This window comes from Thermobia domestica, chromosome 10, assembly GCF_964235325.1.
Source record: "Thermobia domestica chromosome 10, izTheDome1.hap1.1, whole genome shotgun sequence".
In the NCBI taxonomy this organism is placed as follows: Eukaryota; Metazoa; Arthropoda; class Insecta; order Zygentoma; family Lepismatidae; genus Thermobia; species Thermobia domestica.
The window spans coordinates 229,158,171-229,178,662 of NC_137463.1; the positions used below are offsets into that span (position 1 = coordinate 229,158,171).

Here is a 20,492-nt window from a genome sequence, read left to right on the forward strand (position 1 = left end):
TTAATTGAGAACTATTCTGACACCCGAAGTTGGGGTAACCCGATAGTTCTCACCATTTCAATCAACCTATGTTCAAAATAATCATAGAAAGAATTACGGTTTGAACAATCATGCTTTCTAATCTATTAAACGAAGTGCGCAAAAGCTTGCCTTAGCTTTCATTTTGATATAGAAAATACATTCGGTAGAGAAATCGATCCATAGTACTCGATACCATATTTCTACATATATATATATTTGTAACAGCTTCATAGTTATGTTTTTCGCTGCATCGCGAAGTGTAAAACCAATAAGTTATTCACTTCTACGATGCAGCAATAAGTATTAGAAACCAGATTCCATTCTTTCTCTTCTGCATTCTCTAGCTGTTCATATCGTTAATTTTAATTTCCATTTCCTTGATATATTTGAATTTTTTTACAGGTTACATAAATATACTTCTTCCAGAAAGATTAATAAGTTTATTGGAGGAAAGAACACATTTATCCAGCCAGGTGAAAAGTGCTATGCTGTCGAGGAGTGTCGCAAAGAATTTACCCAAACATCACAGTTGACAAAACGCATGTTACCACACAGAGGGGAGAAACACCATACACATGAGCGCCGCGAGAAAGGAATTGGTGAAATTTCACATCTAAGATACATAGGAATACATATGGACGAGTCTCTTAAGTCTAGGAAAGGATTTAAAGACAAATCAAATTTGAGAAATCACATATTAGTACCTGTAGTGAAAAAAAATCATACATGTCAACATTGTGGAAAGATGTATATTTCAAGAAAAAACTTGGTACGACATACGATAACACATACTGATGTGGAATCTCATGCGTGTCAAGTATGTGGAAAGGTCTTTAACTATAAATATAGATTAAACAACCATATGCGAAGACACAAGGGTGAAAGACTCTTTGCGTGTCATGAGTGTGCTAAGGAATATAGTGATAAATCAAGTTTAGTAAGACACATGGCATCGCACACAGATGGAAAACCAAACATTTGCGAAGTGTGTGGAAAGGGTTTTAAGATTAAATGCAATTTAAGAGACCATATGTTAATACATACAAACAAGAAAGGACAGACGTGTCCCGAGTGTGGAAAAGGATTTACACAAAAATCAAGTTTACGAACTCACATATTAACACACACAGGTAAAAAAAATCATTGGTGTGAGGACTGTGGTAAGGGATTTATTCAGAAGTCAAGTTTGAGACTCCACATGTTAACACACACATATGAGAGAGATCATGTGTGTGAGACTTGTGGGAAGAGTTTTATGCAGAAATCGAATTTTGAAGCACACAAGTTAACACACGGAAACGAACAAATTCATACATGCCAGAAGTTCGGGAAGAGCTTTAATTATATGTCAGGTTTAGAAGAACACATTTTAAGACACAGAGATGAGAAACCGCATATATGTGAGAAATGTGGCAAGGGGTTTAATGCGAAATCAAGTTTCAGGAGGCATTTGTTAATACATACAGGTGAGAAACCTCATACGTGTGAGAGATGTGGAACGAAATTCAGGGACAAATCAAGTTTAAGAAACCATATGATTACACATACAGGCGAAAAGCCTCTTACATGTTTGGAGTGTGGGAAGGGATTTAGTGTTAAAGCTCATTTGAAAGCTCACATGATAACTCACACAGGGGGAAGACCTTATATGTGTCAGAGATGTGGAAAAAAATTTAGTTATAAGTCAGCGTTGGCAATACACAGAAAAACACATTCCAATCAAAAACCTTTCACGTGTCAAGAGTGTTTTAAAGGATTCAAAACTAAAACAGGATTAAAAAGTCACTTGTTAACGCATACAACGGAGAAACATCATATGTGTCAGGTGTGTGGGAAGGGGTTTCGTAGGAAATCTCGTTTGATAAGGCATATGATAACACACACAGCTGAGAAACCTCATGTATGTCAAGAGTGTTGTAGAAGATTTAATGAGAAATCAAATCTAAACAGGCATATGTTAAAACACACAAGCAAAAAAAATTATACATGTGACAAGTGTGGGAAAGGATTTATTTTTAACTCGTACTTGGTATGTCATATGTTAACACATACAGATGAGAAACCTCATATTTGTGAAGTATGTAGAAAGGGGTTTAAATCTAAGCAATATTTAAGAGAACATATGTTAACGCATACAAGCGAAAAACTTCATAAGTGTGACGTGTGTGGAAAGGGATACAATCGGAAATTAAGTTTAGCTAATCATCTATTAAAACACAAATGAAAAACGGTATATGTATCTGATGGCAGAGCACGTTTTTCCATACGAAGCAAATGCAGGATTTGAAAGTAAACTAATATCGGAACTGTTGTAAATATATTTTACAAGCACTTGAAGATTAGTTATAACACTCCTTTTCTATTACTAATATAAGTACTTCGAAGTTAACAACACACAAAAAAGACCAGAGACAACTTCTCCTTTCTAGCACTACCGCTAGTTCACGAACCCAGAGTAAATTTCGTTTGTTGGCACCTTCACCCTCAATACATATAAAAAGAAAAAAAGAACTAACAAATGACAGTCAAAATTCACACTGAGACAGTTTGCTTATTTTTTTTTACACTTCCTCCTAAGCACACTGTCCTGCCATATTACTGGAGCAAACTCCCATATTTTTACGCAAACTTTGAAAGCTTACCTTTTCTAATGCTTTGGTAAATATATCAGCTACTTGATTTTGACCCGCAATATGCTTTACATCAATTTTGTTACTTTGATAGCACTCCCGGACAAAGTAGTATCTTACTTCGATGTTCTTTGACCTTTTGTGAAATTCTGGGTTTTTTGTCAATTTCACAGCACTAGCGTTATGTACTAATAATACAGGTGTCTCACCAATTTTCACGCCCAAATCACTGGACAATCGCTGTAGCCACATTAGTTCGTTCACACCTTCACTCGCTGCAATGAATTCAGCTTCCGTTGTTGACAAAGCCACTGAAGGCGACTTGACCACGTTACTGCACTTCCTGCGAACACTGTAACTACGCCACTAGTAGATCGTCTTGTTTTGATGTCTCCGGCATAATCAGCATCACTGAAGGTTTTTAAACCCGTGGTGTTGTGTGATGAATACATTAGGCCATAGTCGAATGTACTTTTCAAGTACTTGAAGATTCTCTTAATCTTGATCCAATCCTCTTCTGTTGGCTGTTCAACGGCTCGAGCTGCTTGAGAAACTGCGAAAGGAATGTCAGGACGTGTTGCCATTGCCAAGTACATTAAGCATCCTTCAGCTTCACGATATCAAGTGTGGATAACTTAACGAAATGTGCAATATTTACAATTTGTTATCTGTTACGGTTACTATTTTGTAACCCATTTCTGCACCTAGTTAATAACGTTATTGGTCAGTGTAACTTTTAAAATGGTACGCTCTGAATTATGTTACACTGAGTAACGTTACTCAATGGAACATTCTGCATTTTGGTATTGTAGTTACGGTCACCAAGGGATTAGCGTTACTCGAAATACCCACGTATGTCGTACCTGCTTGAGATTGTTAAGATAAAACTGGTTCCACTGAATACCAGTTCTCTCTCGAACCCAAAGGGTTTTGTTCCTTGATTTTAGCGATATGAAACGTATTGAAATTCTGCAGAACATTTTTGTGTAAGTAGACATATTTTTGTTATGATGAGTACCATTTCTATGTTTCTCTTTTCTTTATCGGTTACCTTTTGTACCTGTATTTCATCTTCTTCAATTCTGATGGTCTTGGAGTTACGCTTGAGTAACGTTAAACATCCTTGGCGACAGGGAGTCTAAGGTTGGCTTTAAAAGAATCTCCATTATACTAGTAAATAAATTCCACGTTTTTCAGTCTGTTTTCTTTTTCCTCATACTTAAGATTCAGTAAACACCTTAGGCCCTCAGGCACATGTCCTTTGAGAATAGCATTACTTTGATTGCTCTGTATTTAAAAAGAGGAAAAAGAGAAATGATCAAAGAGTGAAGTTTTTAATGTGAGCTTATTGATAAGATTTTTACTTCTTGTGATGACACTGCCGATAGTTGAGTTGATTTGGAGTTTAACGTCCTTTTCGGCAGCGAGGCTTTATGAGACGGGACCTACTGATTAACATGGAATCGAAACCACATGTGCTCACGCCGGGAATCGAACCCGGGTCTTCCAGGCGAAAGGCGCGTACGCTAAGCGCTTAGGCATGAAGGAGTTCACTGCCGGTAGTCACCATATATGTTTATTTTACAACAGTCTTGCACTGACCAATGTGGTTGAAGCTCGAGCTCACTTCCCAACAAGGATCGAACCCGGAGCTACATACACCAAAGTTACACATATACTGGCCCCCAGGGAAGCAGGAAGGACATTTCATTTGCTTGCAAGCAATTTAGTTTATAAATCAAATACATATCAGACATCAGTGGCGTAGCGAGAAACTCATCAAGGGGGACCAACACAAGATTTGGTAGAAAGGATCTTCTGAGGGGTGCACCAATAACTACCAGTAGGTCTACATTTGAATTGAATTGGATTTTTTAAAATGCCTTTAGGCACCTGTGGTGTGAATGAGGAAATGCCCTGGATATCCTAAGTATCTGTTCTCGGTGAATCCTTTTGTTGAACTTTTAGAAAATTGACTTAAACTATCGATTTTGCAAAACTTCCCTTTGATTTAAGCCCAAATCGAAACATGACAGAGGAAAATTTCGGAAAGTGTTGCTGTTTTCACTCCTAGCTGCTCACTTTAGGTAGTGTATATTTACAAGGAAGAGGGTGCACGTGCACCTTTGCACCTTTAAACATATTTCTATTTTATCTTATTTTTATAAAAAAAAAAAAATCTGCCAGAGAAAGAAAATTGTCAAAAAGTGCTACCCATTCAGAAGACTATTTTCTTCTCATGTGAATGTTTTGACTTCTCGTGGCAATATGGTAATCTACAGTTTATTTTGTCTCTTTTTCTCCCTTTGAATTTTAATGTTCATTGTATTGTTTAAATGCTTATAAGTTAACTTGCGAGAAAGTGTCATAGTCGAAGGTTGTACTACTTGTAGAACTGATATTAAAAAGTAAATAAAAGAATTATCATGGAAACAAATTTTTCATGTTGTATTCAGAAAACAAACATAGGGTTCTTGTGGTTCTAAATTGCGGTTCTGAAATTAATATATCGCAGGCATTCGTTGATATAGTAGCCTACATGTTGGTTTTCACCAGGTACATTCGTGAAGTGTCCCCTCGAGATTCGTGTAAAATTGATTTAAATACAAAGTTCTCTGCTGTCTAATGTGTATTGTACTAAATTTAGCTGCCCATGCCGGTAATTGGCATATTTATGGGCCTTCATATATCCGGAATTCTATCATACACTACCATAACGCTCGGACACAAAATTCATTTTAGTTTCTTTAGATGTTACTCACTGGACATGAATATGGGCATATGAAGAACAAATTGGATCAAGTACTGCTTCTGACACATGTTACCCATCCCGGCCGCCATCTTAGATCCGCCATATTAGATTTTACTTTTGGTTTTTCAAATGGAAATAGGTGCAAGTGTTACATCGGACATTTACGTTTACATTCACTGGTGTAATGTATTTTACCGTAGCTTGTACCATTTGGAAGGTATTACATGTTCATTCCCTCCAGCCACTTTGCGAATAGACATTGCAGGTTAATATCAGTTACGCTTACGTTTTTGATGTTGACAAATCAAAACAATTTCTAACTGGTAAACTCCTTACAACATAGGTGTCATAATCTTATTACATTTCCATGAGTGATTGTTATTACTTCCATGTTATACTATAATAAGGAAGTATTGTATTACTGTCAAAATGCCTAATGTAGATCCAGATACGGCCAGATTTGGGTGAAGACCTACCATTTCCGTATTGACATCTGTGTGTCTGCATGTATATAAGTTCAGAGAATATTTCATCAACGATAACACATAAAAGATTGCATATACACACCGGGCTCTGCACAACTTTCTATTTGGCTCAATATGAAGTGCTTGACATTTAATGGTATATACAAGCTACGATAAAACTCAGTACACCAATGAAATTCCGAGAAAAGTTTACATTAATTTGATGTATCATTTGAACCTATTGCCATTTGAAAAACTGAAAGTTAAATCCAAGATGGCGGCCAGGGTGGGTAACATATGTCAGAGAAGGAGTACTTGATTCAATTTGTTCTGCATATGCCCATATTCATGTCCAGTGAAATCTAAAGAAACTAAAAGCAACTTTGTGTCCGAGTGTTATAGTAGTGTATGATTGAATTCCGGATATATGAAGGCCCATAAATATGGAAATTACCGGTATGGGCCGCTTAAATTAGTACAATACACATTGGGCCACGGAGAATTTTGCATTTGAATCAATGTTACACGAATCCCGAGGGGACACTTCGCGAATACCTTGTCAGTCTCCGTACAACTTGGAATCGCTTAACATTAGTTTTACGGGAAGAAAAAACGACATCATTTGGAACAACTTTCCAGTTTCGATCATCTGTATTTCCTCCTTATTTATTCGGTGTAAGGACCTCAAACTTATTTTGTTGGATCTTGCTTATCGAAAGGTTTTTAAAACTGCCTTACTGCCCCTAAAGTCTGAAATTCAGGGTGGGGTGGGGGCGGATGCCCTCCTGTCCCATTGACGCCCCTATCTAGCGGCTGTCATATGAAACTATCCCACGGCCTTTAACGTGGTTTTAGTTATACTTATTGCGGACTCTTGACTGCGAAAATATTACGTTTGGAAATAGAATTCATTTGCTGAGCAAACCTGAACCTTATTGAAAATGGACTTGGATCCATAGTGCTCTGAACGCCTCATATATTACTTTTCTTCAATGAATTATTGACTTAAAACACAACCAATTACATAGACTTGCAGAAAATATTCTAAAGTTAGCACAACATGAAGTGTGCTTCAAACTATCATTACTTTTCGAAAATTTATTATTTTAAGATAATTTTATTAGTATGAGTGTTCTGAAATAGTAATCAAATTTTTGCAATTAAAAATCACACCCGCCTCCATGAAACGCGATCTTAGCCCCTAAGAGCATAATTAGGAAATTTTCAGAAGCAGTAACTCCGAAATGACTTGTTTTAAGGCTAAAGTAACCGCACAAGCGTATTTCTGGTAAAGTTCTAGCCTTAAAACACGTAACATGACTCCATTTGTATTTGAAATTTTGAATTCCAATCAAAGATGGCAGCCATGATGCTTGATAGCACTATCTGATGTGTCAGACCACTTAAAAGTTTCATCATTCTCCCTCAACCCGTTCTCAACGCACAAGGGTGGTGAGGACTTTTGTTTCACCATGCATATTGATAGATTGTGTGAAATCTCCACAGTAGGTAGATTTTAAAATCTACCTAAAAAGCTAATTACTACCAAGAAAGTACTTATGAGAATCACTGGCAAGAGGGTGTAATAAAAAGGGGTTGGAATATGAAATAAGTTGAGAATTACTAATCTATACTGAAATATTCTGTACCCAGCACAGTGTTATTAATCAGGATAAAATAAATGAAAAGGTCGGTTGCTAGTAAAGAGCAAAAAGTTCTAAGAAATAAGTTATTACATGATTTTGAAACATGTTAAAAATCGTGTTTTAAACTGTTCAAAATGTTTGACATGTTTTTTTTTCGTCTGTGTTTTAAAACATGTTTAAAACGTTTTGAGCATCTTTTTTTATGTTTTAAACACATGTTTTGTTCTTTTTTTTTAAAAAAAATAAAACTATTTTTTCCAACCCTTGTCTGGTGCCTAAGTAATATAAAACAAAACCATGTATACCTACCAAATTGGTCGCCAGGTTGGAATTTTCGATCGCCAGATCGCCAATGATGACTGAATATTTCAGTTTGGCGATAGACATTTGCATAAATTATATCTTGCAAAAGAAAAAAAAAAGAAAAAAAGAAAAAGAAAGAAAGAAAAGAATAAAGAAAAAAGAAAAAACTACATGATCTTGTTGCTGGATTCAGACTTGAGGTTTCGTGGCGTGCCTGTAATATATAGCAAATCAATATATAGAAGTCATTACATATGCCGGAATGAAAAGGTAAGAAATATGGCGTTTGAAGCGAATAACTGACAATGTACAGGGCCAAATGAACACATTCTCACACCCAAGATTATACTTCAGCCCCTTCACCTTCCATCAAACAAAATATATTCGTAGTTCTTTTGTTGTTGTAAAGGCGAACCTGTCCTTTGCCCTGTCGCTTTGTAAAGTATAGCGATCTTTATTCTTTGGACAATGGGCTATCTGCGCACCATATTTCGATTATATTCAGCCAGTAGTTACGGAGAAATAAAATAGAACATACAAGGCAAGCCGAGCCGAGCCTATCGCCGGCCGAGCTCGGCCATCACATGTAGTGATCTTTATTCCTTAGATCAGCGTTTTCCAACCGGTGTGCCGCGGCACACTGGTGTGTCGTGAATGTAGCGCTGGTGTGCCGCGAGGAAATCGACACAAAATTATTAATTCTATAGCAATCAAATTGCAAGACAAAGGAAAAATGCATATTTGTATTACACATTACTATGAACCTCTACTATGAATCTACAATTTTGTTTTGTACCGTGTTACTTTTCTGTACATGTTTAATGTTGAAAAAAGTATTTATCATTGTTGTGACCATTATTGCTCCTTTATTGTTGCGGACTATTTCGTAATTTGAAATTTGAAAATATTCAATCATTTCGACAAAGCAATGTATGCATACAAATTACCTACATTTGTGTTTTAAAAGTAAAAGAGATTTGTTTGTTCGTTTGTTATTTAGTGATCTTCCTTCTTAGTGAAAGGTTGGATACAGTTTTCAAAAAAGAAAGCGTATTTTTTTAAAAAACTTGAGTCCAATATTTCATTACAATTGTTTCGTATTTTTAAATTAGAATGAAAAATAAGCATAATGATTTACCACGGGGGAAAACCAGTAATCGAGCTTTCTTCTCTGCGAGAGAGTAATCACAGAAAAATACCACAGTGTTTTATATTTACAAATGATAAAATCTATGACAGTGCCGCGAGAATTCAAGTTACACCCGTAGTGTACCGCAAGTTGAAAAAGGTTGGGAAACGCTGCCTAAAGGCCAGCATACACTAGCGTATTTTCAGCGCGCATTTTCGGTCCGTAAAGTGATGTCGTATATTTCGGTCCGTAAGTTGGCCCATACACCTAGCGTAAAAATAGGCGCGTAAAAGAAGAAGATAAAGAAGCGGTCAGTTTTCACTCTTCCTTTTTCCTGTTGTTTCAGCACGCGGTCGTTTTCCAGTTTGCTCAAGTTGTTTGAACAGGACAGATCTATGTTTTAAATGCAGGTCCTATAAACATTATGCTATTAAGGAAACGAATAAAAAGAAAGAACAAAACAATAGAAACATTTGGACTAGCAAGTGATATTCAATGTAGGAGTATTTTTTATTTCTTTTCATAGTATCGGAATGTGAAAATTCCTATAGAATGTTTTAACAAAGTTAAATCAGACAGATTAAAAAAAAAAGAAAGAAAGAAAGAACGAAAGAAAAACAAAAGCTAAATCCATGATTTTGCGAAAGCAGTAATTCAATTTAATAAATTTTCTCACTAAATTTGTTAGATTTCTCGAATAAATAAATAAATAAATCTACCCTCTGTGGCGTAACATATCTCATGGAACCAGGGCCTACCATCCAGCTTGTGCCAGTCATGCCTTTAGGGCAGGGTGCGAATCCCGGGGCGGAATTTCCTTCTATTTTGTTTTAATCCCTTCCAAAAGCAACAAATTGAAACATTGGTCCCTCACAAAGCAATCAACTATCTCCTGTTAGGACACAACCTAATTCGCGCACTGCTATTGGGTAATATATGCTCAGCACATCTGCTACTCTTGTAGAATCTAGTCCTTAATGAAAGGGTCAACAAAAAGAAGGAAAGTGAACCGTCTCCAAGTACAAACAAACCAAGTTTTAATTTCGAAGTGTGACTTGACAAGCTATTTAAAAGTTACAAAGAATATCTAGAATAATTAAAATTTTATATTTAGAAAACGAATTAACACTTAATCTGGGATATAACATAACCAAATGAAAACAATATCAATTGTATTGTTGTACTTTACTAATATGAAATGCGGCAACTAATTCACTCTCCTGTTTTCTTTCACAATCTTTGAAGCATAGCATTTGTTCTAACAGTGACGATATTAATGCACCATGCTACATTACATTGGATAGTACATTTGCTCATAATAAGAAGTTTTTGGAAGTTAAAATATCTTTTTAAGATAAAAAATACTTTACCTTAAATACAACTAATTTTTAAATATATAAGTGCTTGTGTTATCCCTTATCCATTTAGCAACTGTAGAATAGATTGCTTTATATTTAGAATAGTTCTCATCAGAGTCGTAGCTAAGTTGGGGGGCCAGCGGGGCGGTTGCCCCGGGCGCTGATAGCAAGAGGGTGCCGAAGAAGCAAGAAGAAAGGAAAGTATTGGAAATGAAAATAGATTTGTTAAAAATTTTCTTGCTCGCTACGCACGCAATCCAAATGTTTCAATAAGAGTTAGAACAAGTTTTTACTTATTACTTTAAAAAAAAGCTATTATATATGATTTCTTAATGACGATGTGACATACATGCTGCCAAGCAATGACGTACAGTGTAAACAAGAGCGTTTTCAAAATCAGAAACGGTCACAGTCTTAAATACGTACATATTCGGCATTTTGATGATGATGAGTTTGGTTAGTTAATCACGTTTTTCTAACCAATCGTTTTAATCATGACGGTGAGAATAAAGGTATGAAAAATGAAAGGAGTGAAGAGACACACAAGTTGTTGTTTGCGCGGGAATATTAAAAATGAAGGTAAACAAGGAGAATAATAATGTTCTTGAATTTGAAACAGTTGTAGAATAGGGGCTTGATGGGTCAGAACTTTATTCCACGAATTTCGTCTTTTTCAAAGACTGATCGCTACCAGTGTTTTTTTTTTATTTTATTTTATTTCATTGACATATGAAATGCTTCCAATTTAAAGAAATTTATTGGGATCATTTCTCCATTAACTACTTGTATCGCCAGGATTCTTTTTTGTGCTTACGTATCTAGCTGTATGATATTTTTTTTATTTATCTACATACATACAAAATACACACACACACATTATATATATATATGTGTGTGTGTATTTTAATATGTTTATTAAGAAAAGTAACCTTAAATTCAGAATTTTCAGTCATTAAGAAATTAAGTAAGTACTATAATTTTAAACATACACTATGTGATCAAAAGTATCCGGACACCCGGCTGAAAGTTCGTGGCGTCCTCCATCGGTACTGCTGGAATTCAATATGGTGTTGGCCCACCCTTAGCCTTGATAACAGCTTCCACCCTTGCAGGCATACTTTCAATCAGTGCTGGAAGGTTTCTTGGGGAATGGCAGCCCATTCTTCACGGAGTACTGAACTGAGGAGAGGTATCGATGTAGGTTGGTGAGGCCTGGCACAGTCGGCGTTCCAAAACTCCCAAAGGTGTTCTATAGGCCTCAAGTCAGGACTCTGTGCAGGCCAGTCCATCACAGGGATGTTGTGGTTGTGTAACAACTCCGCCACAGGCCATGCAGTATGAACAGGTGCTCGATCGTGTTGAAAGATGCAATCGCCATCCCCGAATTGCTCCTCAACAGTGGGAAGCAAGAAGGTGCTTAAAACATCAATGTAGGTCTGCGCTGTGAGAGTGCCACGCAAAACAACAAGGGGTGCAAGCCCCCTCCAAGAAAAACACGTCCACACAATAACATCATCACCTCCGAATTTTACTGTTGGCACTACACGTGCTGACAGATGACGTTTACCGGGCATTCGCCATACCCATACCCTGCCATCGGATAGCCACATTGTGTACCGTGATTCGTCACTCCACACAACGTTTTTCCACTGTTCAATCGTCCAATGTTTACGCTCCTTACACCAAGCGAGGTATTTACCTGCGTGATGTGTGGCTTATGAGCAGCCACTCGACCATGAAATCCAAGTTTTCTCACCTCACGCCTGTCATAGTACTTGGAGTGGATCCTGATGCAGTTTGGAATTCCTGTGTGATGGTCTGGATAGATGTCTGTCTATTACACTTTACGACTCTCTTCAACAGTCGACGGTCTCTGTCAGTCAACAGACGAGGTCGGCCTGTACGCTTTTGTGCTGTACGTGTCCCTTCACGTTTCTACTTCACTATCACATCTGACACAGTGGACCTAGGGATGTTTAGGAGTGTGGAAATCTCGCGTACCGACTTCTGACACAAGTGACACCCAATCACCTGACCACGTTCGAAGCCCGTGATTTCCGCGGAGCGCTCCATTCTCCTTTCTCACGATGTCTAATGACTACTGAGGTCGCTGATAATGAGTACCTGGCAGTAGGTGGCAGCACAATGTACCTAATATGAAAAACGTATGTTTTTTGGGTGTCCGGATACTTTTGATCACATAGTGTATGTAGTAGCCAAACTACATTTTGGATATCAAGTACGAACATTAAACATATTCTTTACCTCCATCGATCAATATTAAGAAATTCGCAAATACTGTCTCTTCAGACTTTCCGTTACATTTCACAAAATATTTTTGACCGTAAAACGATCAAAATTAAAATCTTCTTTATGGTCACATACAGAATAAAATTACAAAAGTTTACAATTATTACTGGAAATTGATGCTGTTACCCATTTCGAACATTTTTAAATCACATAGTTTCTAACGTATTAAAATTTCATTTCTTATATATAGTATGAAACGTAAAAAGTTGTAAATTTTTATAACTTTTCTCAAAGTGGATTTGTGTACAGCAAAGGCAGTTTTGTAATTGTAACAAAAAGTCCAAAATAAGACTCTTGAAAACAGCTTTTAATTGTAAAAGAATAGAGAATGATCACTTTCAGTTGTTGCAGTAGTCTGTGCAAGCAGCATGATAAAAATTCAACGTATCATAACAAGAACAGCAGTTTCTCTTATTTGTAAAAAAAAAAAAAAAAAAAAAAAAAAAAAAAACTTGATAAGATGAGTGTAGGGGCACCGAATTCTACTTCGCCCCTGGCGCAGAAATCTCTAGCTACGGCTCTGTTTTTCATCCACCTTCTAAACATTTGTATTGTTTACTAACACTTATCGATTCGACTGTGATATTCCTCATTATTGTAATATAGGCCTATATATATATAATTTTTTGAACTTTTAATATTCTCCTTCACCGGACGCAAATTCTTATTAATTAATATACTGAGAAAAGTCCGTTAGCCGGACAGCGGTATATTGTACACTTATACGGAATCATTATGTTTATTACAGAAACCTGCACGGAACATACGTTATCCATATGCTACAGACTTTCCCCGCTTAGATGTTACATCATGCCGTTGCAGGATGTATGACATCTAACAGTCTTCCATATATCACATACGTATACGTATGTTACATACGCCAGTTGTATGTTACATGCGTATATCTGTATGTGAGATCCTGACCACCTATATACAGTTCTTTCGTTCGTACAGAAAGTACGTTTATTCGAAACATGTATGCGGAAAGTATGTATAAAATGTACTTTTTTCAGTTATACATTTGCTGTACGTTAAGTCCTAAAACTACATGATTTACACATGTAACATACGTTTTTAAGTACGCCACATACATTTTTTCTGAGTATATAATTTCACAATACGCCCTATGTCCGCCTCTCATGTTAGTGTATAAGATATAAGAAATTTACAGCATTCAATGTAAGGTCTATTGAAAAGCTTTTGACACAGTAAGCAGACATTTTTGATCGATGTAAACCAACTTTTAAATTAAAAAATGATTGATTCAAATGACTGGACCAAACTACATGTTCAAATTAAATATAACAAATTTGGTGTTTTTTTAAAAAAATAATTTAGTTAATTGTAAACAAATTAATTTAAGTTGTTGGCGAATGTAATGACTATTAGTGAATATTCTACGTTTGAACGCATCGTTGGATGATTAACAGTTAATGAAAATATAATGAAACTAATTGTAAATCTGAAGTGAAGTGATTCAAATAAAAGCGTATAGATCTAATTAAATACTACTAAAATTATTCCTCAACAAAGTCTTAAAATTCACTTAAATTAGGAATATTATTAACAAATGTGCTGTCCATCGGCGATTAGGGGCGTGAAGGTAATTGCTGCCCCCACTTTTTTGGCTTTACACTATAACCTAATTACTACATGCCCCTTACTATTAGTAGTGTTTTGTCCCCCTTTTTACTGTTCATACCCAATTGCCGTCACTGGTACTTTCCATTGCATGCGAATAGATCTGTGTTTTTGCACAACTACAATTGATTACGGAAAGTAAGATAAATTTAACGCTTGATTAAAATTATTATAGTTATTTAGTATACTAAATATTAAATTTGTCTTTAAAAAAAAGGTTTGCACGTGTATGTTATATGGGAACATAAGAAACTGCAAATAATAAAATGTGAAGTTGTTACAAATGATTATATCTATTCGTGAATTTGGCGTAGCTATGATATTTGTCATATTATCACGAAGCTTTACCACAATATAGACCTTAATTTATTTAATTTCGAACTTAGTCAAATTCGGTCCAAACATTAGCTATTCACAACACTCTATTCTCCAATTCAACTCAGATTAGGTTATTTTCAAACAGTCAAACTATTCTGAACGACTGAATTGTTTAAATTTCACTACATGTTGGTACAAACATCCAACTGCTTATTAAAATTAACTGAGCTGCCCAATCTTAGTTCAGATTTCTTTTTCAAATGAAGTTTAAACTGTTAACTCATTAAAGACACTTTGAACCAAATCCATTCGTTCCTTTAACTTTATTATTATTATTATTATTATTATTATTATTATTATTATTATTATTATTATTATTATTATTATTATTATTATTATTATTATTATTATTATTATTACTACATTTGTTTCACAACTTATGAACCAATGATTTGAAGCAATCTATGTCGGAAGAGTTTCCATTTACTGGTTCAGAAAATAAACAGATTTGTTTTATTTTAAATTTTCATTTTTCTCAGTATAAAGATCCGTCGAATTGTATGTTTTTAATACTCATAGTTCTTGTATTCATTGAATAAGACATATTTCACTGTAAGAAAGTGTAGTTATAAGGAATTAAGCAGAAAGTAAAAAGAAAAATGTAAACCAACTTGTATGTTATACGAAACTGAAAACAATTAAATATCAATTAATTTCGAAGCTCTAGTAGTAAAAATGACACTAAAATAACACTATTAAGTAAGAAGTTGTGTCAATTATTATATAAATTCTCCTGACATTGATGGACATGCTACTTATAAACATAATAAAACGATTAAGTTGAGTTGATTTTGAATTTAACGTCATTTTCAACAGCGAGGCTATATGAGACGAGACCTACTAATTAACATGGAATCCGAACCACATGAGCTCCCACCGGGAAGCGAACCTGCATCTCCCACGCCAAAGACACGCACGCTAACCGTTTAGCCACAGAGGAGCTCAGTAAAATGATTGAGTTGTTCGTGAAAGAAATTATTTAAGTGTCAGATATTCATTGTTATTTAATATTTTGTGGTAATAGACCTTAAGTTAACGTTTATCTGGGAAGAATTGATAGTAACCACACCACAAAGGTTGAGAAATGCTTTAATGGCATACTACAAGTTAACATGAACTATTATGAGTGTAATCCTGTTTCCTACAAATGGGTGTCATTTCAATTTTGGTGTTAGGTATGTTCTGTTTTGAGTCTACTTAAGCTTTTCAAATAAGTGTTGGTACAGTCCCCATCATGACGAGATATAATAAAATGTTGAAAAATATTCAACATAGCTGGTACCCTGGATTGAACTAGAACTTTTAGGCTGAAAAGCAAGCACACTAAAGCGAGCAGTACAATGATTGTGCTATTTAGATTTAGTATGTGAGCATTAATGGTGAAATAGGATTATTAGGTCTATTAAATTTAAATATATGTACAATCTGAGGTTTGAAGTAATTCACAAAGAAAGAAACATTAGGCCATGTATTGCGGTTTCTCACATTTTCTTTTTCACGAGTAATGTTAAGATCACGGGAAAAAAATAGTGACTTTCTGAACATATTTTGTTACAAGTTCTTGTAAAATTGAGAAGGTACTTAAAATAACAAGCAGCAGGTGGTCGAAATAGCAAAAAATTTTCACCGAATTTCGATAGTCAAACGCAATTTTTTTGCTGTTTTATCAGGCAGATATCGAGATAATATCTTGTTGAAGGTCAGGATTATTACTTTTTATTCTTAAATATACCTAGTAGGTACCTGTAGCCTCTATGCTGGTAGTGATTTCTTTCAAAAATATTGTACGGGTAGCGTGGGACAAAACAAAATATCAGAAAGCTGAATTTGAACATTGTTTGGTGAAGGAGTGTTCTTCATAAGAGTGAAATGTAATTTATCTTTGCTACTGGGGACATTTTTATTCATATTCGACCGGAGAGAACCAAGTGAACGAGAAAGTATGTCTGGAAGTAACATTTTATGTTGGTTGCCAGGGACGTACGCAGGGGGTGGGTCCTGGGGGTCCGGACCCCCCCAAAATTTCGACTTTTGTGTAAATTTAGCCTAATTTTAGGGACAATTTTAGGAATTTTAATATAAAATACCCTCAAATTGAGTTTGGACCGCTCCCGAAATAAATTCCTGCGTACTCTACTGTTGGTTGCCCTAACCTTCTTTCCCTTGTCTTGCTTTCTCTCTCTTTTCTAAATAGCATGACATTTTTAGTTTGGCGGGAATTGGTCACATGCTATTAAAAGTCATGTTATACTTCTTTTTTAATATCAGAATATGAGCAACTCTAAAGGTGTGACTTCATTTTTATAACCATCTTGACCTCTGTGTGTGTGGGGGGGGGGCTAATTGTCAAATATTAAATTTAATGTTAAATTCGTAGTCGAAAGACATCATGTTCGATTGGATTGGGTTTGAATTTAGCGACCTCTCAGACAGCGAGGCTATATGAGAAGCGAGACCCAAACTGCGTGAGCTTCTGTCGAGAATCGAACAGGATGTCCTGCGCCGGAGAAGCTTACGCTGACCATGTAGCCATGAAGGAGCTCTCATCATTTGCGAATTCTAATTAGAAAGTATTGGATTTAAATACCTTTTCCTCTATGTACTGAAAATTAATTATGAATTTTAATTAGGAAATAATGTCTCGTTTTGTGCAATAGAAAATATTAATTTAGCCGAAATCATGTATTGTATAGAAAGATTAAAACTAGATTGGAATGAAGATTTCTGGTGAGTCTACCAGCAAACCTCAGCAACGATTCGCGAGGACAACTCAAGAACAGGTTTTCTCTTCTGAAAACAATAAGACCAGACCAGGGAGAAGGCCGTGGAAAGGGCAAGAGACCACCTGCTGCTCGAAAACCCTTTCATCTGAGCCGTTTTTACGCGCCGTATTTACGCTCGAAGTTAAAAGCAGCCAGACTTTTCAAGCGTATAAAAATTCGGTACGTAAACGTACGCCAGGTCCCATACACTAACGTATTGACAGCTGCTAACAAGACTAGCGCATGAAATTTTATGGCTACGACTGAAAAATACGTCAGTGTATGGCCGGTGTTAGATGATTGGGTATTTTCGCATCAAGTTTGGTTTAAATTAGCTGATAGTTACCGAGGAATAAAGTACTACATACACACACACATAATTACAGTACATCTGGAGTAAAAGTACAACATCCGGTCAGCTTACGCCGGGAACTAAAAAGAAAAGTCCTAACATCAGGATCACAAATAGAACATACTATATGTAAGCGGAATCCACTTTCATTCAACATCGCAATATTAATGGGGGGGGGGGGCTTGAGCCGGGTGATCCTCACTGACTACGCCACTGTCAGACATGACCTACAGCTTAAAGAGATGTCTTCCCATCATCAGAGGCTTCAGAATCTTCATAAGATAACATGTAAAATTTAATTCATAAATATCTTAGAAAATACTGCATTTAGGAACTGGTAATTTTATTGCCAAAGAGTAATACAATTCAGATGACTGTCACAATTTTGCACCTAATTACTTGGATTAATTGTAATGCATTCTTCCGTATTGAGTTACTGCAGGTAAAGAGTCAAAAGACCACTTGCAAACCTCATGAATTACTATGGATGACATTCTTTGAAGAACAAATGCTGAGGAGGGATGTATTATGACAATTTGAAAAGTGAAACCCGTGTCTACCCCTCCAGTTTCATAATCATTTATGCCTTGAGCAGTCTCCCTTTCCACTCCCACTTCCCACTGATTTCCCACAACTTTACGACACAACTATCTGAATGTGCTTTTTCGGCGTAAGTTGGTATGATTCACGTGTCAACAAAATACTTCGTAGAACAAAGATAATGATCTTTGAAACCTCAGTATGGAATGTTTTTCCAATTACTTTTCTACATCTTTTGTTGGTTGAAACGGATGGATTCTCCTTCGAAGCAGTAGCTTTAATCTCTTCCACTCACAAATGTACAACCAAAAAAAGTCTAAATGTTTCTTATATATTTGCCTATTTCTTTTGTTTTCTGGAAGATTAGATTTCTTTTCATTTTATAATATTTATCACAAAAACGCACACAGTGCGATGTTTCTGTGGTTAGAACGGATTAATTGTGTGCAGGGATGGCAAAAATCAAGTTTTCGTTGTAAGTTTTTTTTTTTTTAATAACTAGAGTTTGGTTTATCAAAACTCCATTATACATTTACCATATTCGTGTGTATCAGTGTGTGACAAAAATAAATAAATAAATAAATAAATAAAGTATTTCATGGATCATCACCAAATTTGGTAAAAATACAAAGAGTCAAGAATTAGGAAGTGAGTTTATTATTAAACTAGTCTTCTCAAACCGAAAGTGGTTTAAATAAACCATTTTCGGTTTGATCATTGATCATCATAATCGAAAAACGTAATACGTATTAAGATCCGGGTTTCAGTTTCGTAAGAACATATTTAATCTCTATTATTAACTCTCTAATAAAACCGGAAGTGGTTCATTCAACTATAATTTCTCGTTTCAATAAATATTGGTCTACATAGAGCAAGAGCGTTAGATGAAAGCAGTTTTCTCCATTCGGATAGCTCTCAAGTGTCTCAAAAGTGCAGTGGCGTAGTCAGGGGGGCTCACCCGCCTCAAGCTCTCCCCATTAGTGTTGTAATGTTGAAAGTGGATTCTGCTTACATGAAGTATGTTCCATTTGTAATGTTAGAACTTTTCTTTTTAGTTTCCTTAGTAAGCATAAGGGAGCTTGTAGTTTTACTCCAGATGTAATTAAGTATGTGTGTATGTAGTACTTTATTCCTCGGTAACTATCAGCTAAATTTAAACCAAATTAGATGTACAAGTACCCAATCATCTAAGGAATAAAGCTCACTACATGTGATGGCCGAGCTTGGTCGGCGATAGGCTCGGCTCGGCTTGCCTTGTATGTTCTATTTTATTTCTCCGTAACTACTGGCCAAATATAATCGAAATTTGGTGTGCAGATAGCCCATTATCCAAAGAATAAACATCTCTATACTTGGTGGCCGACTCGGCAAAGGACAGGCTCGGTTCGGCTCTGTTTGTATGTTGTACTTTATTTCTCGGTAACTATTGGTCAGATTTAAATCAAATTTGGTTTCCAAGTATCGCTTAAGGAATAAAGATCATTATATATTATGTCTGGACTCGGTCGCCGACAGTCTCGACTCGACTTGTCTTGTACGTTGTATCTTCTTTTTCAGTAACTACTGGCCGAAATATTTTAAACAGGGACGCAAGTGGAATGCAGGACAAAAATGTCCTTCTCTCCTCTTGCCTTATATTTTCTTACTTGCTTGACAAAAGTTATATTATTTTGCTTGGTGAATTCTTTTCCTTCAACCTTCAGAAAATCATGCTTTTGCAAAGCTCTGCTTTCTTTTAAGCCCCAAACAGATACATGATGGCAAAAAGTTTCGGAATGTGTTGCTATTTTCACTGCTCGCTTCTCATTTTAGATAGTGTATATTTACAACAAAGGGGGGAAGTGCACCTTTGCAAAGAGGGGCTAAACCATAGCTTGCAGCTTTATCCAGTGTAAAGCAGAATTGAAGCCCATTTTAACCAGTGTATACCTGATCGTTAAGGGGGGACTATAGCTCCTATAACCTTCCCTCGGATCCGCGCCTGTATACAAGGGCGCCGATTTCTCTGTAAAATGGGGGGCCTCATTTAGATTAAGAAGGCATATATGAGGATTTTAAAACAAATTGCATTCAAATTATTCCAAATATTATATCTTCTTAAATACAATAAGGGGGCCCACATGTGCTTTGGGGGGTCCCGGGTCCCCTTGGTCCCCCAGGATCGGCGCCCATGCCTGTATATATATATATATATATATATATATAT

General features: G+C 36.0%; 1 protein-coding gene across 6 annotated transcripts in view; it reads left to right on the top strand.

The window, feature by feature from the left end:
* Positions 1 to 20,492, top strand: part of LOC145663040 (uncharacterized) — a 328,849-nt gene that overhangs the window by 46,073 nt on the left and 262,284 nt on the right. For 2 of the 6 annotated variants that reach the window (XM_081729185.1, XM_081729186.1), the window contains one exon: positions 424 to 5,998. The exons of 2 other annotated variants lie outside the window; for them this stretch is intronic. In XM_081729185.1, the coding sequence (XP_081585311.1) occupies positions 424 to 2,245 (1,822 nt within the window). In that variant the 3' untranslated portion in view covers positions 2,246 to 5,998. Of the gene's footprint in view, positions 1 to 423; positions 5,999 to 20,492 lie in introns of those variants that run through there. 2 more of the 6 variants (XR_014127141.1, XR_014127142.1) reach the window with 2 other exon arrangements.